The sequence below is a fragment of the Hemitrygon akajei genome, chromosome 11, assembly GCF_048418815.1.
Source record: "Hemitrygon akajei chromosome 11, sHemAka1.3, whole genome shotgun sequence".
NCBI classification, from domain to species: Eukaryota; Metazoa; Chordata; class Chondrichthyes; order Myliobatiformes; family Dasyatidae; genus Hemitrygon; species Hemitrygon akajei.
The window spans coordinates 7,639,665-7,661,906 of NC_133134.1; the positions used below are offsets into that span (position 1 = coordinate 7,639,665).

Genomic DNA, 22,242 nt, shown 5'->3' on the forward strand with positions numbered 1-22,242 from the left:
GATAGGTTCTTAATTAGTAAGGGTATCAAAGGTTATGGGGAGATAGCAGGATATTGGGGCTGAGAAGAAATACAAATCAGCCTTAATGGAATGATAGAGCAGACTCAAATGGCCCAAGTGCCCTAATTCTGCTTCTATGTCTTATGGATCATGATCCACACATTCTTTCATGCGACCATATCAAAGCAGGATTAGATTTATTGAGCTATCTTTCTCCATGACCCATTCAATTCAATTACTCCTAATGACCTTTAATTGTTTCACTTTCAGGCAACTGCTGACTTTTTTTTAAAATATATAGATCAAATATGCACTTTGATTCACCTATACCACTGCAACCACTCTACAGTTTAACCATCTGCTTCTCCCCCCAAACCCCTTCAATGGTATTTGACATCACCTTAAAATTGAATAGCTGTTAAATGATATACAAATATAATCATAACCATCATTGATTAAAAAACATCACTGACAAAACACAGGATAATTGTACTGCTAAAATATTCAAAATTAAGCATTATGAAGATACAGTAAAAACTTCCATTCCTTTTAATTTGTTCAGTTTAATCTGCTCTCGTTTACAGAACACAAAAGGTGCAACAGGTGCATAATCAATATTGTTTGATAAACAGGATTTAATAAATCACAATGTAAACATTATAGAATAAGCAGTTAAGACTGGGCCTAATTTTTCTTCAAATATTCTGAAAAGCACCATCAAAAGTTGGTCATAATGAAAAAAAAGCAGTTACACTGAATGAATTGCAGCTTTGTACATAAAAGTAGGTACAAAATATGTATTAGGATTGAAAACTCAAAAGATTAGGGAACCTTCTCATAGATGTTAACAAATGGAGAAATACTTGAGAGAAGCTGCCAGACCATAGTACTCTGCCCTTCAAAGATAAAGTCATGTCTCAAAAATTTAGAAATAAAGTGAAAACCAGAATCTTCTGGAATCACTAAGCTGGTCACACAGAATGTGACAAGAGAATAAATGTTTCAGGTTGACACTTCTTCAGCAACGTTTCAGATTTTGGATTGTTTATTTTTCCACCTGACCTACTGATAGTTCCCAGCATTTTCTGATATTTATTTTCTATTTCCAGCATTTGCAGGATTTTTGGCTTTTTGATCTTCATAGCAGTCATAGAGTCCATTCTCATGTACGGATGCGAGATGTGGACACTCACCAAGACGATGCAAAAGTCACTAGATGGTTGTTATACACGAATGCTCCGGATGGGTCTTGACGCAAGTTGATAACAGCACATGACGAACGTTGAACTCTATGACCTACCGAAGCTCACTACTAAAATCGAGGTGAGAAGACTGCAACTAGCGGGGCACTGTCTACATCACCCTGAGCTACCTGCCAGCCTAGTCATTACATGGGAGCCCAAGCATGGGAGGATGAACTCTGGGTGCCCTCCCAAGACTATGGTCAACACGCTCCTAGAAGATAGCGGCGCGGCTAATGTAGATGAACTGAACACGCTGATGAGGGAGAGGGAGGAGTGGAGAGTCCGTCATCATGCCCGACGCTGGCCCCCTAGGCCTGAGTCGTAGTAGTCGTCATCGTAGTAGTAGTAGATATCAGACAGTGTGGAGCCAATAAATATCACTGCAATACAACTCTCTCCCAAAACAGTTCCTTTGAAAAAAAATCAAACACGAGGAAATCTGCAGATGCTGGAAATTCAAGCAACACACACAACATGCTGGTGGAACGCAGCAGGCCAGGCAGCATCTATAGGGAGAAGTGCTGTTGACGTTTTGGGCTGAGACCCTTCGTCAGATCCTTTGAAAAATACTGTTTATCTGAAATAACCCAGGGTAGGGCAAATCCAGAACTAGGTGGTATAGGTTTAGGGTGAAAGGAAAAGATTTAAAATAGACTTGAGAGGCAACATTTCCACCCCCACCCCCGACACCGAAGATAGTAAATATATGGAGCGAGCTGCCAGAGGAAGTGCTTGAGGCTGATACAACAGTAACATTTAAGAAGCAAGATACACAAAATGCTGGAGGAAACTCAGAAGGTCAGGGAGCATCCATGGAAAAAAGTACCACTGACATTTAGGGTCGAAACCCTTTGGGCGGTACTTCCCCCCATAGATGCTGCCTGGCTTATTGAGTTCCTGCAGCATTTTGTATGTGTTTCTAGGATTTCTTGTATCTGTAGATTTTCTCCTGTTTGTCATTTAAGCAGCATTTCAATAGATACAAAGAGGGTGGGCTTAAAAGGGATATGGACTGAACACAAAGTGGGACTAACTGGGTGGGCACTGACTCATTAGGCTGAAGAGCCTGCCTCCATATAGTATTGCTGCACAACTATAATTAAGTTGAACTGGATAAACAATCTTATGAAAATCAGTAAAGCAAATAATTTTCTCAAGGTTTATTTGTTTAGAAAATAAAACCAAATAGTTGTCTGGCTCCTTACTTAAACAGCTTCCATATTGATAACTAATCATTTCACATAAACACCATAACATTATGCAGACATGTACCTGACATGAAAGCAGTTTTCTTGCCTTCCAGTTTAGAGGAAGCTGAACTGCATTCCTATTATTCCTGCCATGACTCAGGTGACTATGAGCCAAAAGCAACCTTCACTAAATGCATTCTTCTGGGTTTGAGCAAAATACTATTTAAGTAGTACAGAACTACATCTAAATGATTCAGTTCTTTACAAATATTCTTATATTGTTCCATCAGTATGTTTTTTTAATGAAATGGTGTATATCATTGGAACAGATAAATCACTGGATAGCATTGAAAGGAGTAAATGATGTGACAATAGGGAGCTTTCTGGGGGGGGGGGTGTGAAACTTCACCCATCAACGTAATTGCCAAATGTAGAAAATTTAATGGAGCCAGACAATACTGCCTTGTTGGTCTTTATCAATTATTTATATGAAAGCACATTACCACCAGGCTCAAAGACAGCTTAGCTTCTACCTCACTGTTAAAAGACTATTGAACAGACCACTAGAACAGTAAGATGGACTCAACCTCACAATGTACCTCATTGTGGCCATGCACCTAACTGTCAATCTGCACTTTCTCTGAAACCATAACACTTTAATCAGCATTGTTATAGTTTTCCTTTGCATATCAATTTACTGTTGTGATGATCTGTATGGATGGCAGGCAAGACAGTCCCCGTCCCCCCCACCGCACTATAGCTCAGTACATAATAAACCAATACCAAAATTCTGTCTATTGCCAAGGACAAGCTTCTAAAGTGTACTACTCTTACAGTTGGCAAAAGGAACAGTGAAAACTAAATGCAAAACATTGAAATTTACATTTAAAACACCGCTTTACTGATTCTAAATGGCAATGGAAAAGCAATATTACCCCTAGGACAGTACTTCATTCTGCCTGGGAGATCTACAACCTTCTGAAATCTCCATTTTTAATAACATATCCTGTTCTGTTCTTTTCTCTCCCCTGCTGGGCCATCTTTGTCCTCTCACACTTCTTTCCAATCAGCCCCTTCCTCACCTCGTTCTTTCCGCTTCCCACACACTTAAACCCCATTCCTTTTACAACCTGCCCATCATCCCTTCCTTATCTGGTTTCACTGATTACCTTTACCAGATTGCACAAACTACAACTCTTTGTCATCTCCATTTATCTCTTCCCAGCCTCTGTTGTCCTCCTCCGCCTCACTCAATCTGCCCCTCAATCCCTCTTGGCCTGGATCTTGCCAGTTCCTGCCTCAGCTCTCCCAATTTACATTGACCACCTTTCCTCTACACTCAAACCTGATGCAGGATCTAGATCCAAAACATCCCTTTGGCTTCACAGACGTTGCCCAGCCCACTGTTCTTCCAGCAATAGCTTGTAGTACATGCAGTCTCTTGTACCAAACCCCACTTGTGACAGTTTAAACAAACAGGCATTCCAAATGAGCTCTTTCAAACATGAATTGATACAAACTTAACTGTTGCTTTAATTATTGTCATGTCTTCTATAATGGAATGTAACTGATCACTTTTGTTCAACAGTTCTTTGAGTACATGCATTGCTTCAGCAACTGCAGCACCCAATTCCAACAGGTTCATTCATGTTAACTGCTTGCATTTTAAAATCCAAGTAATCATAATTCTTCATATCCTTGTGTAAAGAAGCATACTGAGCCCAGCATCATTCACTTATTGTCTAAATGACAGTAGAAATTATGTATTAATTCAACAGGAATAATCTCAATAAGTTTTAATGGGAAGCAGAAATCATCTCCAATTCCTTTTACCAATTATTTTACATAACCCTACAAATTTTCTAGCAAATTAAAGCACACCATATGCAGAGGCATAAACCAATCCCATTTTCCTGGGAATTAGGCATCATATTAATGGTGTCATAGATACACTACTGCAGTATTGTGAAGCAATTTTACAATAAATTTTGGCTGAGGCCATTGAAATAAATGGAAATTCAGCAGATGACCAAATTACATTATGGTTGTCAAATGCTATTTTTAAAAATTAAAATTCAAAATCTGCAAGTGTTTTTGGGGAAGGGATTACGTCTTGCACATACTAACACTTGGAAAGGGAAGATCAACGTTGCTACCAGAGTAACATGACACCACTTTCAAAACTCAAAACAAAAATGGAAATGAGATAACTCAGCAATGGATTGAAACAGGCCCCGGAGACATCTATGCCTCAGTGTTAAGGAGACAAAGGAACAAAGATGAGATAGCAGAATACAAGACCAAAATATTAATGGATTAAATGCAAGTTCACAAAATCAGGTAGATATGTTTCTTCAACATTTCAATTTCCTCCCCCCCCCACAAGAAACTGTCACAAGTAGAGTCCCAGTGTAACCACTAATTTAGAACATCAGCACTATGACTGGTTAAACTGTTTCTGTTATTAGTATTCCCAATAGTTTCCTCGTAGTGAATGTGTCCTATTGTGTAATTATTTTAGAAGCAACATTATAAAGCATTATATCTAACTTTCCAGAACAGCTTTCCCTATATCAAAATTTAAACGAATGTTGACATTTAACAAAGCATCATTTAATCCCAACATTATATGCCATTCAAAATTTATACTACATTTCAATACCACCTTTCTTTTTCATTCAGAAAGGTTTTGTTTCTTTTATTAGATTGATAACTTAATAAATTCAATTTCCTGTTAACACTGAAAAAGAAATCAGGTGGGTGTAGTATATACACAACATAATGTTCTCATAATCCTTTAATCAAAAAGATTATGGAACTGTAACAAGAGCATCTCAACAATTGTCTACTCGATAATGCAAAGTCTGGCTGCCAAAGTCTGTTTCCAGTGGAAATCCCTGAAGTCAGGTGTTCCTATTTAAACCTTTAGAATCTCCAATGCAAATACAGTGGATTCCGGTTAATTGGTGCAGCTGCTTATTTGGGACAACTCTTAAAGAACAAAAACTAATCAAGAAAATGCCAGTATTTATTTATTTGGGACAATATGCAACATGGTGGTGTAGCAGTTAGTGTGTCACTATTACAGCTCGGGGTGTTCCCAAGTTCAGAGTTCAATTCTGACGCCATTCTGTAATGAGTCTCTGTGCATCCTTTCCTCCGAATGCATGGGTGTTGTCCAGGTGCTCTGGTTTCCTCCCACAGTCCAATGTACTTACAGGTAGGTTAATTGGTCTTTGTAAATTGGTTAATGATTAGGTTAGGGTTAATTGGATTGTGGAGTTGCTGGGACAGCATGGTTCAAAGGGCATACTCTGTGCTGCATCACTTAATTGGGGCAGACTGTTGCTGAACATTTTCTAACTAGCGTCTGTCATATGGACATTGTGTGGCTGTTAGACAATACAACATGCTTCAGAGTGAACAATTTTTTTAAAAAAAAATAGCTTCAATTGTGCGCTTGTGTTCAAAAAGCAGTGATATCAATTCATTATAGCCTAATCAACTGCTTTATCATTCCTCCGTGAAAAATGTTGGCCATTTTTCTTAAAGTTATCTCAGTTAGCAGTGTGAATCAGAAAAATCGCTGACCACATACATTTTAAACAGCATGCTTGCCATTCAATATAGTATTAAAATGTTTTCAAACATAAAGTTGTAATAAAAAAGTTAAATTAAGGCCTTGTTTACTAGACAGACAAAAGATGTCACAGTATATTTTTGCTCTGGTGTGCTGCCCTTCACTTGACAATTTCTTTAAAGAAAAATGGTTGTGTACATAATTGCTGATTTTAAAACATTACTGTGTGCAAATTAACTGCCACGTTTACCCATGTTAGAACAGTTACTAAACTTCACGAGTACTTAATTGGTTGGAATGTGCATTGGAAAATTTAAAGTTTAAGTGCAGTGCAAATGCAAGTTGATTCTTGTTGACTGCAAGCAATTTTACTCCTTAATGCTAGTGGTTGGTTTGTACAATCACCAATTATCAATTGAAAGTTTCAAACAAAAAACTAAACATAAAATTTGTATAGACTTCTTTTGCCAATCATACTTGAGAATCCATCCCAAACTGCAACCAGTGCATTCATGGTAACATCTGCACTGCAGACTTGAGACAGTTTGTTCAGGACTATTTACACTGTATGCATAAAGGCAACTGAGAAAAATCACAGTTTTTTATGGTCTTATGAAATACTTTAGTTAACAAAGCGAAAAGGCAAAATAGTTTTTCCCCAACTTGCAAGGAAAAGCTTTAAGTTTGTAAAGCTCATTACTGACAATGAAGAAAGCTGCACACAAAGAATCAACAGCTTCTATGTCATGTACTTTTCATAAGGGTGGCAAGCTTCTTTGGTCACGAGTATTTTAAATCTCTTTACAGAATACAAAAAAGATTCAAACGTGTAAGATAGAGAAATTAAATTATAAATTTAAAACTGGATTTTAAAAATACGTTGAGGTATTGAAGGTATTAGAATCAACATTTAACAGTTTTCATTAGACCGCCAGAGGTTGTGAAACAACATTTATCATTTAAAAAAAACATTGAAAATCCATTTGAACCACATGCAATAGGTTCACAGTATTTCATAGTGATGCAATTCATAAATACCTAGTTTCCCCTCATTTCGGAGGCAGATGCTAAAGGTGGTTCTAAAAGAAAAGGCAGATTACCAATAACTAACCGCTTTTCGAATTTGATAATTATCACACATGTATGCAGTCTATAGTTCCTGCTTTAATAATGACACTGATACTGTTACCATTGTTACAGCAATTTAAAAAAAAGCAGGGACAAATCTCAACTGTTCAGGTCCAAATTATGTGTAGTCAAAGGAAAGTTTTTAAAAACATTTCATTTTTAAAGTGAGTTTTTAAAACTTGATATATAGTACTGCAATATTGTACAAGCAGATGCAATCCATCATATTTAATTATTCTTTGTGACATTGTAAAAAGCCTCAAGTATACAAACACAGCAATAAGAGGTAAAATTATATGAGGAGCTAACATCTTATTCCTCACATTTAAAATGTAATCAGAAAACGGATAAACAAAGGAAATTAAGGTCATATTCTCTGAATATTTACATTCATTATTGAGGAAGGTCTGGCTATGGCAGACCTGGAGAGAACTGAATAGGAAAATTCCATTCATGCAGTGAATGAACAAACCTCTGTCCAGTTTTACCACTACACTGCCAGATTTCAGAGTATAGTTAGATGTAAAGGAAAGCAGTGCAGAAGTAATCAGTGTTACAGTGGAATAAAAAGAATTAATTAGAGGCATGAAAGAGGAGTTTGTTGTGTCTATGCACAACTACATATCAATTACTATAAATAAAAGCATGCATACGGGAGATGGCATTAACTGGTGTAGTCACATGAGAGACATGTGCATGCGTAGACAACAGCGCAAGAACAAACAGATCAAAACATAGTGCGGGGGGGGTCATTGCTCTAAAAGAAATAGATCCATATATTACACTTCCTCCCCCTTTGGATTAATGCAACATAGAACTGTATATGTACAAAACATTAAATTTTCCTTTCATAAACTCATACTCCAAACAACCACGTTTTCACATAAACAGTCCATAACTAACTTCACATTTCTAAAGCTTCAGTCCTTGATGGTGCTCTGTTTATTTCAGTATAGCACCTCTGGACCTGTGGAGTGGCATCAGGTTTGGTAGGTACCTTGTCTAAGGCCACATTCTCGGTTGCAGGTGTCACATTGCTGTCAATGACATGATCATCTCTGAGGGGCAAGTCCGGTGACTGTAATGTGTCTGTGTGTTCTTCAGTTGAGCATCCAGTATCTAGTGCACATGACATCTCCATGTCTGATCTCCAGCATCCACTGTGTCCAACTGGTACAGTTCTTGTAGCTATATACAACTGGGTGCCCACTTGTCTTCTTGGTAAACACAAGCTAGGACTTCCTGTCCAATCTTGAAGCTCTTTGCTGCTTCTCTTGGCAACTGGTTGAACTGTTTATTCTGTTCTTACCTTGGAGGACTGATTTCAGGTCTTTGCAAGAGCTCAGATTCCTGCTGATGAACAGCATTGCAAGTGTTTGATTTATCATTGTATGAACAGAGTTCAAAAATGCAAAAAGGAAGCTGTTCACCTTGTGCTGTAGTGAAACATCCTCCTTGTCCATCACTTTAATGGACTTCTTGAAGGTTTGGATAAACCTTTCATTGTTGAGCGGGGAAGAGCCGAGTTGGAATGTCTGATGCCATTTTTCTACATGAACAGTTGGAATTATGCTGATGTGTATCACAGTCTGTTGTCACTCACAATTTGTTCAGGTAAGCCATTTCTGGCAAAAATAGTCCTCAGACTGGAGACAGTCTTTGCTGATGTGATTGACTTCATTGGTATAACTTCCAGCCACTTCGAATGAACATCCACAGTAATCAGAAACATGGAGTCCATGAATGGCCCAACCAAGTCAATATATACTCTTTGCCATGCTGATGATGACCACTCCCACAGGTGTAATGGTGCCTGTGGGGGGTGCATTTTGAACTTTTTGGTATCTTGAATAGCTTTAGGCCAAGTCTTCAATCTGTTTATCTATTCCCAGCCACCACATGTAGCTCCAGGTGAGACTCTTCATCTTGACTGTACCCAAGTATTCTTCATGCAGATTTTCTAACACTCTGGTGTGCAGTTTTGTGGGAACCACAACACGAGATCCACATATCAGCAATCTTTGACATACCCACAGTTGATCTCATCTTGCTGAGAACTCTGGAAACATAGGGTACCGATGAGTTGGCCATCCTTGCATGGTGATTTCATAGACTTTTGACAATGCCAGGTCATTTCTTGTTTCTTTGTATTTTGGAATTTGTTACCAGGAACTAGTCCACCGATGTAATGTGTATACGTCTGCTGGGTCACAGTATGAAGACTTTCCTTCTTCAGTTGCCAATAATGGAAAACGTGACAAGCCATCAGTATTGCTGTGTTGTTTGGTACTCTTAAACTCTATGTCATAAGAGTGAGCTCCTAGGAATAGTGCCCAACATTGTATCTGGGTAGCAGTCATCACTGGAATTCCCTTCCTGGTTTCGAAACTGGAATCAAGGGACTGATGATCTGTCACTAGTGCAAACTGTAGAGGTAGTGGTGGAACTTCTTTATTCCCTTTCGTAGACCAAGGACCTCTCTGTCAATCTGTGCATAGTTGTGTTCTGCACTCATCAGTAATTTTGAAGCCAATGCAATTGGGCATTGAGATCCATCTTTCATAGCATGTGACAAAATGGCTCCAATGCCATAAGGGGATGCATCACACACCAGTCTGATGGGCAGGGGCAGGGATGGGTCAAAATGGGTGACCAGTTCATCAGATTTTATTAGTCTTTGTTTCCTTTAATGCTTTTTCCACATCTTTCTGACCATTCCCACTTTGCTCTTGTCTATAACAGCGCATTCAATGGATGCAGCACCGTAGCAATGTTTAGAAGAAACCAGTGGTAGTTTACAAGGTCCAAGCATGATCCGAATTGTGAATATTTTCTAGTTTGGGTGCTTGTAGCACTGTTTCAATCTCTCGTGACCTACGTAAGCCATGCTTGTCAATGACATGTCCACAATACGAGATTTCATTCTTGTAAAACCTCACATTTCTCTCCCTTTGCACACAGACCATATTCACTCAGCTGCTAAGCACTTTGCCAAGGTTCTGGAGCTGCTCTTATCATCTTTTTGCTACACATGATGTTGTCATTATGGTAACATTGTGTCCCTGGGATATCCTGGAGCATTTGGTCCATTGATGTTTGCCAAATTGCAAAGCCAAAGATGATTATACTGGAACAGTCTCTTGTGAATGTTCATTGTGAGGAACTTCCTGATTAACTCCTCAATCTCCATTTGCAGATAGGCTTGCAACATGTCAATCTTTTAAACCTCTCCCCACCTGCCAAAGATGTAAAATGTCTTCTATTCATGGCAGGGACATAGCACAGGACCAATGCTCACCTTGAAATCACAACACATGCGGACTACTCCGGCCTTCCCCTTCTTGATCACTGGGACATTAGGCATGGCTCAATTGTTCCACTCAACCTTGGAGAGGATTCCACCTCTGCAGTTCAGCATCCGCATTAGGATGTACTGAGTAAAGGACCGGATATGCTTTGTGGAATCTTGGTGTTGCTACTTCATTCAATTCAATTTGAGTTTACCAATCCCCTTCTAAAACACCTTCTCATTAGCATAATGCAACTGTGCTAGTCTGGTTAGTGCCACCATTTGGCTGCCATTGCCTGTTGACGCCACACTGGGAGCTTTGAATGCTAATCTAGTTGGATTTTTCTCAACCATTCATATCAGAAAAGAGCTGGCTGTCCACTTTTCAACATAAATCTCTAACTGCTGTGTTGGGCCTCTATATGTCACATTTACTTTCAGTTTGCCTTTGGGAGACACTTTCTCACCTGTGTAGGTCTTTAGCATTTCTGCAGTCTTTTCTAACTGCATCTTAGAAAACAGTCTGTTGTTGTCAGCCTCTGGAATTATGGACAAAGCTGACCCTGTATTCAGCTCCATTTTCAGTTTTACACCAGACACATCTATTGTGATCCAGATGATTTTGTGATCCACTTCAGTAATATCATGCAGAGCTAGGCATGACAGAGTCACTTTTGTCAGACTAGGTTGTCTAATTCTGTTTTACATTCATTCAGTAACTTTATGCATTTGCTAGTTTTGTGTTTAAGACTTTCCATTCAGTCTGCCTTACACCTTCTCTACGAGACCTTGTCTGTGACACTTTCCACAGACTTTCTCTTCGAACCAACCATTAGTTGCATCATGGGAGGATTTGCCACACTGATAACATCTTTGGCTTTTTGCACCTTTCAGGGACATTGTACATGTCACATTCTAACCTCCTTTTCTGTAGTTCTGCTGCATCCTCCAATGATATTGTAATGGCCAATGCCTTTTCTAAGGTTAGGTCTCTTTCGGATAGTAGCCTCGAGTGCTTTGACTCTGCTTGCCACATACAAGCCTGTTCCTTAATGTATCTGAAAGTCTAACACTAAAGTCAACAGAACTGAGAAAGTTTGTGCAGTTCTGCAATATATTCAGAAATGCTTTCATCTTTTGACTGGTTCCTTTCGTAAAATCTAAATCTCTCAGCAATTACCAGCAGTTAGAGCTCAAGTGATTTTACAAAATGGTACGATTTAAAATGTCTTGCTCGCTGGCTTTTCAGGGGTTGCTAGGTTGGGTAAGAGACTGTACATTCTTGAACCCATTAAGCTAAGTACAGGGCTTTCTTTTGCTCCTCCACAATGTTCACATTACAATATAGTTCAACCCTCTCGATGTACAACTCCCAGCGTTCATTAATGCTATCAAATTCGTCAATTTTCTTGACTGAAGTCATCGCCACATTATTTTCACTTTAAATTCAGAGCACCTTTCACTGTTACTATGCACTGTACTCACACCCTTGTTACCAGCTGTGACAGCCTTCTCTGTACTGTTTAACTCTCGTTGTCTTGTCCCATAATCGTGCCATAACTGCGGTCCAGTTTGTCATATTTTCTTATGTTTAGGTTTGGACTCATCGCCAATTTGTTGTGTCTTTGCACAACTACTTATCAATTAAAAGCATGCACATGTGAGAGTGAGAGTGAGAACAGTGCATGTCCAGACAACAGATCAATACATAGTGCTTGGGGAGGGGGGCAAGGGGGGGTGCCATTGCTCTAAAAGAAATAGATCCACACATTAGAGTTGGCAATAATTGATTGGTAAAGAACACTGGCATAGATGACAGCAGAGCAGCAATGGCTAGAATTTCTGGAAGCAATTTGGAAGGCACAGGATACATACATCCCAAAGAGTATTCCAAAGAAAGATGATACCACTGTGGCTAACAAAATAAGTCAAAGCCAACATAAAAGCTAAAAGAGAGAGCATACAATATATAATAGAGCAAAATGCAGTGGGAAGTTAGAGGATTGGGAAACTTAAAAAGATTAACAGAAGGCAACTAAAAATGTCATTAAGGTAAAGATGGAATACTAAAGTAAGCTAGCCAACAATATTAAAGTGCATACCAAAAGTTTCTTCAGATACATAGTGTAAAAAGCAACAAGAGTGGATATCGGACCACTGGAAAACAATGCTGGAGAGATAGTAACGGGTAATGGCAAATGAAGTGGCTATGTATTTTGCATCAGTCTTCATTGAGGAAGACACCAGCAGTATGGTGGAAGTTCCAGGAGTCAGGGGGCATTAAGTGTGTGAAGTTACCATAACTAGACAGAAGGTTCTTGGAAACTGAGAGGTCTGAAGGTAGATAAGTATCTGGACCAGACGGTGTCACCCCAGGGTTCTGAAAAAGGTGGCTGAAGAGATTGTGGAAGCATTAGTAATGATCTTTAGAGAATCACTAGATTCTGGAATGGTTCCAGAAGACTGAAAAATCGCAAATGTCACTGCACTCTTCAAGAAGGGAGAGAGGCAGAAGAAAGGAAACTATAGGCCACTCAGTCTGACCTCAGTGGTTCAGAAAATGTTGGAGTTGATTATTAAGGATGAGGTCTCAGGGTACTTGGAGGCACGTGATAAATTAGGCCATAGTCAGCATGTGTTCCTCAAGGGAAAATCTTGCCTGACAAATCTGTTGGAATTCTTTGAAGAGAAAAACAAAGAAACAGGATAGACAAAGGAGAATCAATTGTTGTGGTGTACTTGGATTTTCAGAGGCCTTTAACAAGGTGCCACATGAGGCTCTTTAACAAACTACAAGCCCATGGTATTACAGTAAATATTCTAGTATGAATAAAGCAGTAGCTGATTGGCAGGAGGCAAAGAGTGGGAATAAAGGGAGCCTTTTCTGGCTGGCTGCCGGTGACTAGTGGTGTTCCAAAGGAGACTGTGTTGGAACCAATTCTTTTGATATTGTATGTCAATGATTTGGATGATGGAATTGATGGCTTTGTTGCAAAGTTTGCAGACAATACTAAGGTAGGTGGAGAGGCAGGTAGCTTTGAGGAAGTAGAGAGGCTACACAACACCTTAGACAGATTAGGAGAATGGGCAAAGGAATAGCAGATGGAAAACTGTGTTGGGAAATCTATGGTCGTGCACTTTGCTAGAAATGAAACGGTTGATTATTTTCTAAATGAGAGAAAATATAAAGATCTGAGGCACAAGGGGACTTAGGTGTCCTTGTGCAGGATTCCCTAAAAGTAAATTTGCAAGCCTGAGTTTTAGAGAATGTGGGAAATGTAATGTTAGCATTCACTTCAAGCAGACTAAAATATAAAGCAAGGACACATATTGAAACTTTATAAAACACCAGTGAGGCCTCATTTGGAGTATCATGTGCAGGTTTGAGCCCCTCATCTTGGGGTGGTTGTGTTGAAACTGGAGCGGGTTCAAAAGAGATTCACAAAAGTGACTCCAGGATTGAAAGGCTTGTCGTATGAAGAGGGTTTGATGGCTCTGGGCCTGTATTTACCAGAATTCAGAAGAATGAGGGGTGACTTAATTGAAACCTAAAAAATGGTGAAAGGCCTTGATAATGGAAATGGAGAGGATATTTCCTATGATGGGAGAGTCTAAGACCAGAGGACACAGCCTCAGAATAGAGGGGCTTTCCTTTAGAATGGAGATAAAGGAGCCAGAGAGTGGTGAATCTGGAATTTCTTTACCTTAAATATATACAAAGACTTGGCCTCCACAGCTGCCTGTGGCAGAGGATGGTAGATTCTTGATTGGCCAGGGCATGAAGAGATATGGGGAGAAGGCAGGAGATTAGGGCCGAGGGGAAAGTTGGATCAGCCATGATATGTTGGAGCAGACTCATTAGGCCAAATGACCCAATTCTGCTCCCAATTCTTATGGTGTTGTATTACAAGAAAAAAAATAAAAGGAAAATGGGGGAGATACATATATATTTCACAACCTCAGGAAGTACCAAAGCAATTTATAGGCAGTGACATATGATGAGTAATCATTGCTGTATAGCCGGAATACTGCTAGCCAGAAGGAACTAGTCTACAAATTAGTGGATCCAGATGAATCAAGGACAAGGGAAACAGACAAACCAAACACGAGGAGATCTGCAGATGCTGGAAATTCAAGCAACACACACAAAATGCTGGTGGAATGCAGCAGGCCAGGCAGCATCTATAGGAAGAAGTACAGTCGACATTTCGGGCCGGGACCCTTCGTCAGGACGGGTAGGAGGCAGAAACAGGAAGTGCGGGGTGTGGGAACTATGAGGTTGGTGGCAGTGGATGGGAGATCTCTAGAGCTGATAAGGTTGGTTGTGGTGTGGGAGACGATGACCTGGTGCTCCTAGGTAGGATCATGATCGAGGGGTAAATAAGAGGAAGTATCGGTAAGTTGTCCCTGTGCCTCGGCCAGGTAGAGGTCAGTACTGTACACCAGACTACAACGGCGTCCCCCCACCTTATCAGCGGGTTTTATAGTAAAGTTGGGATTGGTGTGGAGGGAGTGGAGAGCAGAGCGTTTGGAAGGAGTGAGGTTGGAATTGGAATAAGGTGTGGTGAAGTCGAGACAGTTGATGTCCCGTCGGCAGTTAGCAATAAAGAGATCCAGAACAGGGTGGGGTGTCCATGAAGAGGAGGGCCAAAACATCAGCTGTACTTCTTCCTACAGATGCTGCCTGGCCTGCTGCGTTCCACCAGCATTGTGTGTGTGGACCAGACAAACCAAATGGCTTTACTCTGCCCTCCCACCTTTTGTGAACTCTGAACTGATTCTTGCTCTGGGATAATCTGATCAGAGCAATTGACATGGGGAGCTTCAGATAATGAATGACCTGATACCATCCATTCTCAGACAAGTAGCTATTCATTATGCAAAAGTGATAGACCTACCAAAGAAGCAATCTATAATCTCGTTAGACTCAGTGTCTGAGTCATCTGGTTTGACTGGTTTGAAGCAGTTAGAGATGAAAGACTTGGTGTGTGTGTGGGGGGTGGGGGGTGGGGGATGAGCACAGAAAACATGGAACAATGTTGGTTGTAGCCCTGGACTAGCTTGTAAGGTGAACCAGTGGGATATTGATCCATCAGTTCAGCAGATGAGGAACATAACAAGAGTCCAAATACGCAACAGCAATAACTCTCTCAAAAGACCTACCATCACAAGGAAGAAACACCATGACAGGGGCTGTGCATCATCCTAGGTGGAGGCTGAAGCAATGCAAAAGGAAGAGGATGCTGGTTTTGTAATACTGAAGATGATAGTTGTCTGTATACAAAGTGTATGGATTAAATAAATGTTACCTTTATCTTTGTATAATTAAGTGTACCTGCTGGAGGTTGAATTGACAGTACTTGCATCCTTCAAATACATGAGTTAAAATCATTAATTTACGTCTCAGTTCAAATGTGCAATTATAGTAATTTATAATAAATATTATGTACAACAAGAAAGTCAATATGGCAGTCCTATGAGTAGTCAATAGAATAGAGGAGGATAGTGATCCTAAGATAAATACAATATCAAGAAGACGACGCTGGCCAGAAAGAACTACAGCCTACAAATCAGTGAATGTGAATGAACCAAGGACGGTGGAAGCAGACAGAGCAGAGAGTGCTGTGTGTTAACATCCGAGGATCTTTCCTGGGTCCAATATATTGATGCAATTATGAAAGCATGCTAGTTTGTATTAGGAGTTTGAGAGGAGATTTGGTATGTCACCAAAATATTCAATCTGTCATTAATTACGTTTATTTACTGAGATACACTGCGGAAATAGGCCCTTTGAGCTACGCTGCCCAGTAATCTCCTGATTTAACCTGAGAATGATTACCGGACAATTTACAATGACCAATTAATCTGTTTACGGGGAGAACGTACAAACTCCTTACAGGGAGCGGTAGGAATTGAACCCAGGCTGCCTGTACTGTAAAGCGCTGTGCTAATCACTATACTACTATGCATTGGATAGCACGGTAGCAAAATGTTGTGATAACCACTATATAGTACCAGTGACCCGGGTTCAATTCCCGCCATTGCCTGCCAGGAGTATATATATATATATATATGTACATATACATACACACACACACACACACACACTCCCCATAACCACATGGGTTCCCTCCAGGTGCTCCGTTTTCCTCCCACAGTCCAAAGACATACCTGTTGGTAGGTTAATTGGTCACTGTAAATTGTCCTGCAATTAGGCCAAGGTTAAATCAGGTGTTGCCGGGCAGTGTGGATCTAAGTGTCTACACTGTACTCTATTTCAATAAATAAAAATTCATTAATAAACAGCTTTTTGAAGTTGAGAAGCATTATTTGCACCATTACTGAAGTTGGCTGTATATTCTAGAACTGACTGAAATTAAATTGCTCAGCTGTGATGGCCGCAGTGAAACCTCTGCGTACACGTTCCATAAATAATCACCATTCTCTCTGTACTCAGCTGTAGTTTCACAGAATAGCTGAAGATGTTATTAGTTGCAGAGAAGTGAATATTGATTGTAGCATTAGCATTAACCATTGAAGTCTTATCACCTGGAGAGTTTCAAATCGGCTTTGTAATTGGTAGGACTTCAAAGAGGCCAAGACGGATTGTTTACTTGCTGTTCTTGACTGAAAATGGCTGCAAGTATTTCAGATTTGCCTTTGCCTCTCATGTGTTGGGTTTTGCTATCACTGAGGACAGCAACGTCTGTGGACCTAGCTTCTCCAATGACCTGACAGACCAAATGGTCTCCTCTCTGCCATTATAAGATTGAGCTTCATTTACCACACTCTCTAGCAAGTTTGTTCTGTGAGTGGTACAGAACATCTCCTGGCAATGTGATGGAGATGTGGCTTAAAATTTTGCTCAGAAGTATGATATCGCAAATGTGAGTACAATGAGCTATCTTAAGACTATTCAGGTCACATCCCAGAGTACATTTTTTTCTGAAGTACATAGGCTGTATATTACCATATTCAACCTTTGTTTATTTTCTTGCAGGTACTTACAAAAAAATACAATAGAATTTACAAAAATCTATACATAACAAAGACCAGCAACCAATGTGCAAAAGACAAACTGTGCAAATTTAAAAGAAACAGTTCTGAGAACTTGTGTTGTAGAGTCCTTCAAAGTGAGTTTGTAGGTTGTAGAATCAGTTCAGAGTTGTGCTGAGTGAAGCTATCCACGTTAGTTCAGGAGCTTGATAATTGTACGGTAATGTTCCCGATCTGGGACCTCTCTCAATTTCAGCACATTATCAGATGTTAATGACGGAAACTGCAAAGTTGGCTATGGCAAATGTGCCTTTTTCAAGAATGTTATAATTAAATGACGCTGTCATGTTTTATTTAATGTTGGTTTGATACAACAGAGGCTTCCTAGGTCAATTCAGTGGTGCAATTAAGAGTAAACATTAGGATTATAAATCTTCAGGCTTATCTAGGCCAGATAAGGACAGAAAATATCCTTTCTTATTAGTTATTATTGACCCAAATAGGTTAAAATATGACAACCTGGCAGTTAAAGGTATTAGCTTTAAATTCCACATTAGTCACAAAACACTGTCAATAACTGGGTCAACATTCCTCTAACCAACATCATGAGAAAACTGGTCATTCATCAAAATTTTGTTTGAACGATGTGGTAATATTTATTTCAATTTAGCCTCTGTCACCATTTTTGCTGTACATTCAATGATATGAAACATCTCAATATGCCTGAGGGAATACACCACTTCACTTATGCAGAATTTTCTTTAAATATGGGCAAAGAAAGTTAATACATTAGCTGAGATACAAAATGTATCTGTTAGTTCATGCATTCTTACCCAATTCTCTGGAGACCGGTGATTGGGAACTCAGCTCTCCCAACTTCGAAATAGCATCAAAGTAAGTCTTGCTTGCAGCTGTCATAGCTGTTAAAATCAACAGTAAAAAAAAATTTGATAAATGGCAATTTTTTTTTAAGACATGCTTCAAAGACAGCACTAGAGAAGACACCAAAAAGAGCAAGCCTGATATCATACCAGTGCTCTATTATAACTTCTATGAATTGATTATGACTTTATTGTCATAGATCATACAATTATCTATTATATTTTATCAGCATGGTAGCACAGTGCCAGCGACCAGGGTTCAATTCCCGCCACTGTCTATATGGAGTTTGCATGTCCTTCCCGTGACCATGTGGGTTTCCTCCCACATTCCAAAGACATACAGGTTAGTAAGTTTATGAGTCATAAAGATGTAATTGGGCACCACGGGCCTGTAACCAAGCCAAATTTAAAAATATTCAAATTATGTAAAACTGTACTTGAGTGCCTACATCCCAAATGAACTGAATCTGCTCGAGTTGGTCAAAAACAAAGGCAGGAATTTATATATGTCTTTGCAAGGTTGCCACAAATGATTTGAAGCAAATTTAATAATTTCCAATTGTGACCACCAATATAGCGCAGCAATGGATTTTGCATACAGTTCCAAAACAGCAACATACTATTATCAAATTTTAAACACATTAATTGAAGAATATTGGACAAAATTCAGGGAAAACTCCTTTTTTCTGCAATGTTGTGTCATCCGAAGTGTGTAGATCTGGCCTCATATAACCATCCCATCCAAAGGTAGCAGCTTGAACATGACAATATTTCCCTGTAATACAATAGAGTCCATTCTAAACTTTGAGCTTAGGAACCTTCATTGTCTTCCAAGAAGATAGCAGTGCTGACAAAGACACAGGTAACAACTATATATTTCAATATCAAGTTAAATGAGAAAAAATGCAAGCACTGCAAACCCATTACAAAACCAGAAAATGTGCACAGCTAAGCCATCCTTTTTAATAGAGATACAGGACATAATGGAACTTTCTGATAGGGTTGTCTCTGGCTGCTTTATGGCATTATATCCTGCATCTTGGGTAAAAGGGAGCTTCAAATTCATTTCATGTGAAACAAATTGTTTTATTTGATATTTCTGTTTATACCCAATTTGTCCATTTAAGAATTGGCTTTTCAAGAACTTGAGGAGATTCAGTTTAATTGCTTTCTTGTAAGCACAAGAAACTGTAGATGCTGGAATCTGGAGCAGAAAAATAACTGCTAGAGCAACTCAGCAGGTCAGGCGGCATCAGTGGAGCCAGAAATAGTCAACGTTTTGGGTTGGAACCTTTCATTAGGACAGAAAGAGCAATAATTAGAATGTAACTTATACCAGACATCTCCTCTCTAATACTTTGCTTATCTAACTGTAGCTCAGTACTAATGTGAAAACTTAAAATTCTATCTTTAACATTCAAAGCAAAAAATACTTGGGATGGCAAAGTAGCCTAGCTATTAATGTTACAATGCCAGCAACAAAGGTTCAATTCCAACTATTTCCTGCAAGGAGTCTGTATTCTCCCTATATCCACATGGTTTTCTCCAGGTATTCCGTTTTCCTCCTTCCAAGACTTACAGGATTAGTAGGTCAATTGGTCACATGGTATAAATGGGCAGCACAGGCTCATTGGGCTGGAAGAGCCTCTGAAGTAAAAATAAATAAAAATGAAATGGCCTAACAGCTATCTTTTGAAATCTCAAGTTTATCATTAGATCAACTGGGACCAAATCCAAAGCACGAATTGATAAGAATCAGTACAAATTCCTTTGATCAAAGAAAATTAGTCTTTTCTTATTCTATTAAGCTCATTCAGCAAACTGCTCTTAATATAATGTCAAGAAAGGAAGTGTCTACTTTTATGGGTTGGGTCTCCTTTTGAGCCAACTGGGTATAGAACTATATTTTTCTACAGAGTGCTTACTGAACTTAACGTATGATTTCATAATTATGTGGTGTAAGCCACAATCTGCAGATTTAATTGATTCATTCCTCAGGGAACAAGTCAAAGGCTATGTGAAAAGTCCAAATTTAAATTTCCCTAAAAATTCCAGCTCAGCTTTGCAAAAGAATGTCAGCTAAACTCCTTTTTTAAAAAAAAATAACTGCAAAGTTTCTAATTTTGTCTCATTTTGTCTTAGTTCAAAACCTAGTTAGAAGACTTTTTGTAATTTTTCTTTGGGTCTCTATTGCAGTTCAAATTATAATTGGGAAGGGACCTTTCAACAATTAAGATAAACTCCCGAGAATAATTACAATTAAAATTTCTCCCTTAACTGACAACAACCAGACCAAAATTAGCTTACGTCTCTTTTAATGAGAATATAGATTATTTTTAAAAAATGTCCTACACAACCAAACAGAAGTACTTTGAAACAAGGACAGTGTTAAAAGATGGGGGGGGGGGGGGAGGTGGGGGGAAAGAAAAAGAAAAACAAAAGAGAACTATCTTTGTTCCGGTAAGCCTGGGGTATCATAGACTTAATGCTGTAACACGGTAGCATAGTTGTTAGCACAATGCTTTACAGTACCAGTGACCTGGGTTCAAATCCTGCTGCTGTCTGCAAGGGGTTTGTACGTTTTCCCCGTGACCACATCAGTTTCTAATGGGTGCTCTGGTTTCCTCCCACAGTACAAAGATGTACCAGTTAGTAGGTTAAATGGTCACTGCAAATTGTCCCGTGATTTGGCTAGGGTTAAATCAGGGGTTGCCAGGCAGTGTGGCACAAAAGGCCAGAAGGGCCCTTTCCACAATGTATCTCAATAAATAAAATAAAGCAATATTGCTCCTTTAACTTTTCTGTAAGAAATTTGACTCAGTCCACATTCATTCTGCTTATGCTAGATTTTCTTACGTGATTCAACTTCAACTTTCTTTGTCTGTTAAATAGTTTCAAATCCTTAAAGTATTTCTTGATTTACAAATTTTATGCATCTTCTGTTTATGAAATTTGTGTTAAAACAATTACTGCTGGAACACATTGTAGCACAATTCCCATAACACATTCCACTCAGCCTTTGTAATTTACAAAACTTTGCTTGAAGAAATCTTTAACAAGAATGCAGGCTTTTGTATATTGACTAATGACTGTACCCTCACTTAGCATAAAGGCCTGGTCGAGCAGAACAATCTATCCCCTCGTTTTCTGAATGCATAACTGTCATACGATCATAGCAACATTAAACTGACAGAGTGCAAATCGACTGTTGAGGTATAATTGAGCACTGAAGTCAACTCTGTTAAACCATACATCAAAGTTCAAAGTGTGTATACTATATACAACATTGAGATTTGTCTCCTTGCAGGCAGCCACAAAACAAAGAAACCAAATAGAACCCATTTAAAAAACACTGACAAACACCCAATGTACAAAAAAAATCTTGCAAATAAAAGTAAGCAATTGAGAACTGAACTTCATGAAAGTGAGTCCACAGCCATGAAGCCAGTCATCACTGCAGCCGATTCAGGAGCCATTAGTTGCAGAAACAAGTAAACCTCACAGAGCAGCAAGCTAAACACTGGCTCTTCTCTCCCCTCTGGTCCAGACTCCCCGATTTCCACCCCCCCCCCCCCCCCCCCCCCCAATCTGACCCAGCACTTAAATCGGCCAAACCTCTGGTAGTTCCTCGCTCTGACCTGGGCTCTGCTACTTCGATACACTCTCAGGCCCACCACCTTGATTTGGCCCCTACTTGACCTTTTCAATTTGGCTCAGAGCTTAAATGTGTCAAACTAGGGTCTTTCCTTGCTCCTGGGCCAGGTGCTGCTGCCTTGACTCTGCCTCTCCTCCGCTCATCTCACCTCGTTCTGCTGCAATGAATCGCCTCCAAATTTGCTCCAATAATGTTCAAACATGGGCTCATTCCCTGGTCTTGTGCCCGGGCCCGCTACCTTAATTCGGCCTGTACATGCCACACCTCAACCATCGTGCA

General features: G+C 39.5%; 1 protein-coding gene across 2 annotated transcripts in view; it reads right to left on the reverse strand.

Annotated features, from left to right (window-relative positions):
• Positions 1 to 22,242, reverse strand: part of baiap2l1a (BAR/IMD domain containing adaptor protein 2 like 1a) — a 131,950-nt gene that overhangs the window by 91,698 nt on the left and 18,010 nt on the right. For both annotated transcript variants that reach the window (XR_012100729.1, XM_073060180.1), the window contains exon 3: positions 18,261 to 18,347. Coding sequence is in view for 1 of the 2 variants with exons in the window: in XM_073060180.1 (XP_072916281.1) it covers positions 18,261 to 18,347 (87 nt within the window). In the remaining variant the exon portion in view is untranslated. The remainder of the gene's footprint in view (positions 1 to 18,260; positions 18,348 to 22,242) is intronic.